Source organism: Eurypyga helias, unplaced genomic scaffold, assembly GCF_000690775.1.
Source record: "Eurypyga helias isolate BGI_N326 unplaced genomic scaffold, ASM69077v1 scaffold12157, whole genome shotgun sequence".
In the NCBI taxonomy this organism is placed as follows: Eukaryota; Metazoa; Chordata; class Aves; order Eurypygiformes; family Eurypygidae; genus Eurypyga; species Eurypyga helias.
In genome coordinates this window covers 34,356-43,548 of record NW_010262371.1, presented here as the reverse complement: position 1 = coordinate 43,548, position 9,193 = coordinate 34,356, and the positions used below count along the sequence as shown (strand labels likewise).

The 9,193-nt window shown below is 51.2% G+C and overlaps 1 protein-coding gene across 1 annotated transcript; it reads right to left on the bottom strand.

Moving 5' to 3' along the window:
- Window positions 1–7,130: 7,130 nt before the first annotated feature.
- Window positions 7,131–8,021, bottom strand: LOC104504294 (ankyrin repeat domain-containing protein 9-like). Its single transcript, XM_010155704.1, has one exon. The coding sequence runs from the start codon at window positions 8,019–8,021 to the stop codon at window positions 7,131–7,133; it is 891 nt and encodes a 296-aa protein (XP_010154006.1).
- Window positions 8,022–9,193: the final 1,172 nt, after the last annotated feature.

The following is a 9,193-nucleotide window of genomic DNA, read 5'->3' as shown; positions in this document are numbered from 1 at the left end:
TGAAGTTTTGTTCTGAATCAGAATTGAAGCATGTTTCACAATATTGCCATTTTTGGTGGAATAGAAACATCAATTTTCAGTCAGCTCTAGTGCTTATTTCCTTTGCTAATGGTTGTCAGCCTCTTCTTCTCCCATTTCAGAAGCCCGCATGGTTATAAGCTCTGTCTGAGGAGACGGTTAAGGTATTTCTGAGGGGCACATAACGTACAGCATGAGGGAAGGCGCTTGCTTCAGCATTTCCAGAGATGTCCCCTGTTAATTTTGTATTCAAGAAGGAGATCTCCTACTGCTGAAGTTAAAAGCAACCCTGGGAAGGAGCAATACCATCTGCCCCATGGCTCATTCCCATTCCCAGTGCCCCCCAACCCTTAGGTGGCACCAGCACTGCTGTGGCAGCACCACGGCCCAGCTTTGCTTGGCCGAAGGCAGGGGCAGGGAGCGGGCAGGAGGCAGCAGGACGGGCCCGTGTCTCTGAACCATTTATGCCAGGGCCTGCTGACGCAGCTTGAAGGCTTCGTGACAGTATCTCTCCATCTGAAACCAAGATCATCTGAGCTGGGTGTCAGCCGGAATGTGGATGATCATGTATTACATTGCCTCCGTCTGGAGACTGGAACCTGACATTCTCTGTGATCCTGAAGCCAAGCTCCAGGAGAAAGTAGCAGGGGATTGGTTTTTTGTGATTTTGTGCTTGTTGTAGCTTGTAGTGCGGTTTGGGATTCTCCACACCATTTCCCCTGTTTCTGTTTAACTGTAGGAGCTACTTCCCAGAAGGGATCTTGCCATACTGTCCCTCCCAATCCTTTTCTTCCCTTTTTTCTCCCAGAGTTTCTTTTGTGAGTCTGGCAACTCTGTGATAATCATTCCTCCTCCTCACAGCACTGCACAGGCATCGGCCTATCTGCTGGCGTGGGTGGGCGTAGCTGGTGTGCAGAACACCGCTGCCTTCCCTCAGTCTCGAATCCACCAAAACCCTTCCCGCTGGCGATAAACCTCTGCTCCGCAGGAGATGCGTAGCAAAGTACAAAGACGCCTTACTAGGGCTGGAACTGGGACCCGGACTGGAAAATTACCACTGATTTTCCAACTCAGCCAGCCTTTGGCAGCTGCCTCCAGAGAAACCTGGCTGCTCGGCTTCAGAGCGGCTTCCCAAGCGCGAGCGACAAGTGTGGGTGCCTTGGGAGATGGATCCCGTGCGTAGCCAGCTGTGTCGTCATCAGCTGAGTGTGGTGGTTCTGGCGTTGCTGCTGTGCTGGCCGGGCAGACAGACACGGGCTAACGTGGGACGTGGCAAACCCGTCAGCTGCGTTTGGGGTGACTCACTCTGGGAGGCGCACTCAAGCAACTGAGGTGTGGGCAGGATTTCGGTCGTTGCATCATCTGCTTCTGACTGTGCTTCCCCCTCTGCAGGAGGGAATATACGTCTAATTCGTCTATTTAAATACTTGTCTTGCTGCCTGCTGGTGCGTGGGCTACAACTAACAACGGGTGTAAAAAACCCGATACCTAGGTGAGACCGGCTCTGAGGGTGGATGCGTCAGCCCAGGGATCCCTCGGCTGCCAGAGCTGCTGACTAGTGCCCTGAGGGTCAGCCTCAGCAGAGCTGCCAGGGCACGAGAGGAACTGAATCAGCCTCTTAGTCTGAAACATAGGGAAGGTGGAAGAAAATAAGCCAGAAAACTTAATCTCCAGGGAGCACATTCTTGAGGTGAAGTAGCTCAGGGATAAATCTCCCGCTGTGGAGGCAAGGAGATAGCTGTTTGTAAGTGAGATCAGTGAAAGTAATGCCCCTCTCTTCGTCCTTCTGTGAACCCAGTAACTTACTGTGCAAGCAGGGGCTGACATACAAACTCCTTGGCTTGCAAGTAGTAGTGCGCACCAGGGAGATCTGTGGGTAGAACTGGCAGTGGAGCCCAAGCCCTGTGACACCATCACCTGAAACGCTTTGGGCAGGGTTCTGGCAGGGCAGCAGGGGAGCTGGGTGATCTGTGTTTGTGCACAGAAGCTGGCGGATCGAAACCCTGAAGGAGATGCCATGGCAGGGGCAAGGTGCACCTCTGCCTGAGGACCTGCAGCAGCAGTTGGAGTTGGTGCTGGGAGCCTTACTCACCATCATCATCCTTCCTCACTGAGAAAAACCTTGGGCAGGAAAGGAGCTTGTTGACTGTGGAAAGGAGGCTGCTGGCACTGTTACGCTCGCTGTAAACAGCTTTGTCATAAGCTGCCGGGAGCTGAACTCAAACCCAAAAGATGAAAATCTCCAGAAGCAATTACCACTCACCCCTGCTGAGCCCCTTCTTCTGATTCATCGCCACCTCGCAGCAGACCTGTGAAATGTGGGTTCTCCTCATCACTTGGGGCCATCCCCTGGCAGCGCAGCCAGCGACTGCGAGCCAGCGAAGGAAAATATTATCTTCCTCAGATTGTGTTTTTGGAGGTAATGGCTCCCCCGCCCCCATGAAATCATCAAACACCGAGACGAGCCACAGTAAAAGCAATAGATACTGGTGGGTGGTTTTGACCAGCTGGCTAATAAAAGACACTTCAGGTTCATACTGCAAGTTTATTACAGTAATCCAATCAGATTAAATGAATTTCACAGCTAATGTACCTAATTATGGGGTACACATATATATTTTATTCCCAGCACGTTACAATCTTTTATCTTTAATCATGCAGCAAGTAATGTACAAACACAATTATATGGAAGATTTTTCTTTCTCCTTAAAAAAGAGCAACCAAAATTACAAAAGTATGGCTTTATAAGAAAGTCGTATCATACAGTGAACATTGATCTGTACTTGAGCACGGCCACATTCAGTCTTAATCGGTGAACAACGGCATCTGTCACTGCCATGCTGATCCCAAAAAAGCGAAGGGAAGAGGGAACAGGGAAATGTCCATTGGTATTAGAGAGATGGGAAATATGTATCTATATACATTCGAAGCACGAAAAATGTAAAAACATGGTTTTGGGGATTAAGCGTCACACTTCTGTATATGCTGCAGTTAGAGTCACGGAGCCTTGAAGAACGTGAGTGCGCAAAGAGTTTCCGTTTTCCTTTAGACCCACAAGCATCGGGAGTGCTGCAGTGGACTCAGAATGCGTTACTTGGGGTGTAAAGGGCTGTAAGTGAGGTCAGAACCTGGCCTGCCCTTCCTGCTAATGTGCTGCAGAAACAGACAGAAGCATAGGGCTAGGAAGTCAGAGGTGGCTGGATTTTGCTGGCAGCCCAGGGGAAAAGAAAAAAAGACAAAGATGTGTGTTTAATTGATTTTATTAAAAAATGGATTTGAGAATAAAATGGGGCTGCTATCACAAACTCTTCGCTGGATGGTCGTGGCCGTTGGCGAGCAGAAGCCCTTGCGGTAGGTGTTCAGGGGCAAACCACCCGGTTGAAGAGCAAAGCTGCTGCCTCTTGGCAAGGGAAGAAGAAAAGTCCTTACCTGTTGGCAGCACAGAGCCTGGGACTCACGTCCGTCCCGTGAAAAGGCTGGTTTCCAGAGGCCTCGCTTGCTGACGTGTAACGCACCCTACGTCAGTGATGAGTTTTACCAGGAGAGGGCCGGCAGAGACACAGACATACACGTGCACGGGTGGGCCCACACGTTCACACACGCACAGGCGCACGCCAAAGTGACACCCATCGACACTCAGTTCGCACACAACTCACCCTTACAGTGCTACTCCCCAAAACTGAAATGAAAAAGGTGTAACCTGCAGAGCCAGCCTGTAACCCAAAGACTTTGCCTCTCCCTTTTCTCTCCCGCTTTTATTCTTCTTCCCAAGTTCTGAAATACAGATCTTGGCTGCTCTTACTCAGTATGTACACACGCAACACGTAAACATCCCTGCACTGCACCGGGCACCCTTTCTGATGAACCAAGTCACTAACGTGTTTGTCATGCGAGCACAGGGATTTTTCGGCACTACAGACTGTCAGGTTGCAGGAAGAATGGAAAATAATTTTGAGTTTACTTTTGCAAATGACCCTGCATGGAAAGAATGGAGAAAAACAAGGAACACAGACGGGGCTGAGGTAGATTTGTCTGTATGTGATGTAACGTCACCGTACTGAGCAAGAAGACAAACGGGATCTCAAACTGACAGGCAGGCAAGCCTGGGTTCGGCAGAAGATTCCTCCACTCCAAGAGCAGGACGCCCCATCCTGCACTCGTATCGCTGCAGGTGATGCAAGGAGTCGTCACCACAGCACTTGTGGCCCTAAACTGGCCCAGCGGGACCGCACGTGAGGGTCAGGCGGTAGCTCAGCAGCCAAGGGCTAGCTGGTACTTGACCTCTTGTTAAACTGGTGAGGAAAAGGAGGGATGAGAGGGCTGTGGAGTGCTCTTTCCAGCGTGGATAGCTGCCTGTTGCGCGCTGGGCCGAGCACACCAGCGTTTCTGCCTGATGGCCGAGAGCGGGCCAGCAGCTTTCTTCCACACTGTGGTACCAGATGCGGGTATGTCCCAGAATGGGAGTTTCTTGAGCAGCTGCTGAGAATCCACCTCTCATCCTCTGCCTGGGCTGGTGGATAGAGGGTAAACTCCCACACGGGCAAATGCCTGCACACAAGCATCCTGCTGCCTGCTACAAATCCACCCAGCAAGGCTGAAGCACCTGAAACTTTGCAACGAGCCACAACTATCAGAGTCAACAAGAGACCCCCGCACCATTCTAGACCTGCTTGCTGCCAGCGGGTTGCTCTGGCTCTCTGGGTACATCCTTCTTAGAAAGTGCTACCTCATTAATGCCAAGATTTCCCCTCCCTCCTGCCTTCTCTGAAACTCTTCACAGCACTGAAACTCCCATGGTTTCAAGCCAGTGCAATAAGTGTTGATGATTTCCCTCTCCTCCTTCCCTGGGATGTCTGCTCCCGGGGGCTAATTACTATTCTAATAATATCCATCACCAGCCTCCTCCACCTCTCGCCCACCGACATCCGGATGAGATACCGCATTGCTGCTGGGGACAAACCCAATCCTGCTCCTCCGGACTCCAGGGGTGCCACGGGGGCCGAGCTCTGTGTACTTGCTCCTGTCAGCCCTGGGCAGCGAGTGCCAGCTTTGTCCTCTGCCTCCAGCCTCAGGTTTCTGGGGGTGCCAGGGTTGAGGGGGCTGCAGGGCTTGGCAGAAGCAGCTCAGCCACCACTTGTAATGCAAATCCACCCTGGGCTCTGCTTTGCTTCCTAAGCTGTGCCAGCCCCTGCCTGCCGCAGAGACTGCCGAGTGAGCAGCCGCTCCGCAAAACCCTCGCCCAGGATTGACCCTGAATTTCCCCACCACACTGCACGCCCTCCCCCATGGAACAAGGTGGAGTAGACACAGCTGGGGAATGACATACAGGTCCCTGGGGTGGAAGGACACCGCAGCAGCAGGGATGTGGGATTTTGGCAGATGGGTTAACCCCTTCGTGGCCTGCTTGCCACTTGTAGGGCTGCACTCACGTTTTCTCCATCCCACAAGCAAGCCTGCATCTTCATCTAGCACAGCGCGGGTGGCACCGAGGTGCTTCCATGGCACACGGGAAGGGCTGTCCAGGAGGCGCATCCCGGTGTCTCCGAAGGGAGACATTCCAGCTGGCATTGCCAGTGTGCTGGCACACAGGAGCTACCCTGCACACCGGGAAATGGAGCAAAGTGCTCGCTGTGCTGATGGGAAACAGGGTGTAGCTCCAGCACAGCCGCCTTGGCACAGGCAAGGAATTAGCCAGATGAGATGCCAGTCATTTTTGCACGGAGCGATTATCCCATACAGGGAGATGTAAACACACATCCTTTCTTGGCCAGAGCCCTGCAAAAATGTGTTAGTGCCCCACAGCCTTTGGCTCCCAATTTATTTAAGAGATGAGTGACTTCTTCAGTGCGGACCTGTGAAATGGCTTACGCTACCTCAGCAGAGCAGGGGCTGCGCTTACAAAGACAGGAGAACACTGGGGTCCAAAATAAGAGATGGCCCCCAAAGGGAGTTGGGATCCTGCCACTGTTCTGTTGGTGCTGTGCAGGGCCAGGAGAGCAGGACCACGGCCTTGACAGACAGCTCTGCCTGGGCAGCGAGGCACAGAGCTCCCCAGAGAGCGGGGCAGCCCCAGCCCTGCTGCTGCAAACACACCGTGCCTAGGGGAGATGATGGGAACACTCTGTATTTTCCAGGATCAGACCATCTGTCTGGATCTGGGTGGCAAAAACACTCTAATTGACAGCAAGTGGCAACTTTTAAGAGCAGAACATCATACCCCAGCTTAGGATAACTAGGAAATGCTGATGGCTCTGAGACCCAGTGGGAAATGAAGGTAGTGAGCTGCATCTCCTGCGCAGACACGGTCAGCCCTAACGCACAAGTCAAGGAGAAATAACGTCACGTAGGAAGGACAGGGCTTCCTTCATTTTTTTTCCTTTTCATCTTTTTACTGGACAGCAGGGAAAATGGTTTCTTCCCCATTGCACAAGTCTGTAGAGGCATCAGGGCTAGGATTGCCTTTAACCACTTCACTCCCAGGTGAGACAGGATGCTTTCTGTCAGCAATCCTGCCCAGTTCTATCCCCCCCCCCAAAAAGGAATATGCACTCACTGCTCCCCTCTGAACTCATGCCTCCACGCTATGACCTACTGTGAAGTAACTCAGTGAAATCAGGTACCCTGCGGGGCTGGGCCTGCGTCCCCTTGTTATTACTAGATGATGCTGGATCGTTATGCTCCTTGAACCCTGTTGGTACAGGACAGTATTCCTCCTGCCTCTAGCAGAACACAGTCCCATACTTACACCATTTGGAAATCCCACTGGGCACGCAGTTCCTTTCACCCAGGTGCATTACACAGGATACGGTTATCATATCGGGAATTCAGATACACTGATACCGGCTGACAGCTAAGGAACCAAACATAACACAGCCTCGACTACAGTTAACCCTTCACATGCACAACAAAACAGAAAACAAGGAAGGCTTTTGCTTTTAAAAGTGCCGTGCCTGCAATCAATTAGAAAAGACATTTAAAATTATGTCACAAAAGACTGGATTTTCCAGCACAGTCTAATAGGTTAAGAACTGAAATCACATTAAAATGCAGGGGGTGGTGGATGACCAGCTCCCCCAAGTTGCCTTTGAAAATTCGAGACCCAGTGAATAAAGTCAAGGAAAAACATTTACCGCATTTTTTGTCAGTAGCTTTTTGCCATAGGATGGTAAGGGCTTTAGTGCCTGAGGTATAGGGAGTTCCTGGATGCTTTTAGGGAAGTGGGAGGGGGGAAGAGTCTGGAGGATAGTTTGCATAGCCTGCAGATATAAAGAAGCAGGTGTGTTCCCCACCAGGCTGTTGAATTTGTCTTCCCCCAGCAAAGCTGTCCAGTGGTCTGGATGCTCCTGCAGGACTTTCCGCATCTTAAACTGTGGGTTGGGCATGAAGAGCAAGAGGTAGTCGAGGCAGAGTTTCTTTGATGCCACGTTGACTTTGGAGTCCCACATCTGCTCCAGGATGACGTCCAGCGGGGTAAGCCCTTTACTGTCCTCTATCCGGGGAGAAGCACCATTCCCGAGGAGGATGAGGACCGTCTCTGACCTCAGCAGTTCGCAGGCAAGGTGCAGGGGGGTTTTCCCATCTTCCAGATGAAAGCAGCCAGTCCTGTTGATGTAGGAGTTCAAGCTGGGGAGCTTGTGTGCGATTTTGATGATCAGCCCCAATATATCTCTCCTGTCATATGTGACCGCCATGGCCAAGTGAGGAGCAGAGGATGGGCAATAGCAGAAGTGTTCCCCAGGCACCTTGAGAGCCTCCTCTGGAAAATGAGACAGCAGATACTGAGCGTAAGGCAGGTGGTTGTGCACCACCGCATAGAGAAGGGCTTCCGAAGGTGAGTAGGTTCGTAGGCTGGCGTTCTCCTCCCAGTAAAAATACTCCATAGTTCTCATGTCTTCCAGCATCCACACAGGCTTGTGATCTCTCACAGCCTGGTAGAACATGTAGGATAAGAACTTGCAGTGCCTGCTCTGATCATCCTGCAGGCTGGCCTGGTTACTGGCCATGGCTCAGCAAATAAAGAGCAGCTCCACACAAAATCACTCCAGACTGTAAGATCTGTGCACTTGGAATGCAGATCCCGATGCTGCTGCAACCTTCAGGCTGTCATTGCTGCCTGGACTGCACTAGCTGGAATGCATGGGCTGCTCATCTCCACCCATTCATTGTTTTTCCCCTCACTGCAGTGGTTTTGTTTAGGTAAGCACAATCCCACAGGCTCGGTTAACCCGTGCCATGCAAGCAGATGGTTAGTAAGCACAGCCCGCGCTGCGCGTGGCACAGGTTACCGAACGCTGTCAGGCTGCGAGTGATTTTATACACACACAGCTAGAGAGAAGAGAGGGAGAGACTAAAATTAGCTTGAGAGGTGAGGCGGATTTCTGTCTGCATTTCGTGTCTAACCAGATCAGCTCATATGTTGCCGTAAGTGCAATAGCAATATTCGCCTGGGTTTTTTTGTGTCACTCACACACACAGAGCTCATTATGGATTACAAAATATGTAGCAGTGTAAAATGCTTCACAGCTGATAATACACATGATTATATGCTCGGGAAATAGAGGGATTGGTAGCCGTAGCACTAGGAAAGGATCCCTATTTTGTAAATAATGGTATGGCTAGCCACTTAGGAGACACTGATGTTAATGGAATTTCTATAAGGCATTAGTGATCCCAACATTAATCTCCTCAGAGAAAAAAAGTCGACGGGATGTGGAGTAACGGTGCCCAGAGTCATAAAGCATATTGCTCCGTTGAAATGCCTGCCTTTGTTTAGCCAGGAAGTATCTGCTGAGTTGTCCCTGTTGCACAGCAGGTACATAAACAAAAGGTTAATGGCCAGACCCCGCTGGCAGAGGGAACCCTTGGATCTCAGCGTTTCTCAGATGCCGTGCTCCAGGTCTGGGGTCAGAGCCAGTGGCAATGGAGGTGGGGGGGAAGTGGGATTAAGCCATTCGACTTGTGCAACGCCCTGGGAAGACATAAAGGACCAAGGCCTACAGGCTCTAAGGGGTAGTGCCTGTAGGATGAGGCAGAAGGACTTGCCCAAAATTAAATTCATAGAAAAGAAATGAGCTAAGCACCCTTCATGGCAGCTTGTGTTTCAGGAAGGAGGGCTTCCACGCATCTTATAAATCAACAGACTGCAGATGGTACCTCACCGTCTTGATAGGAAAAC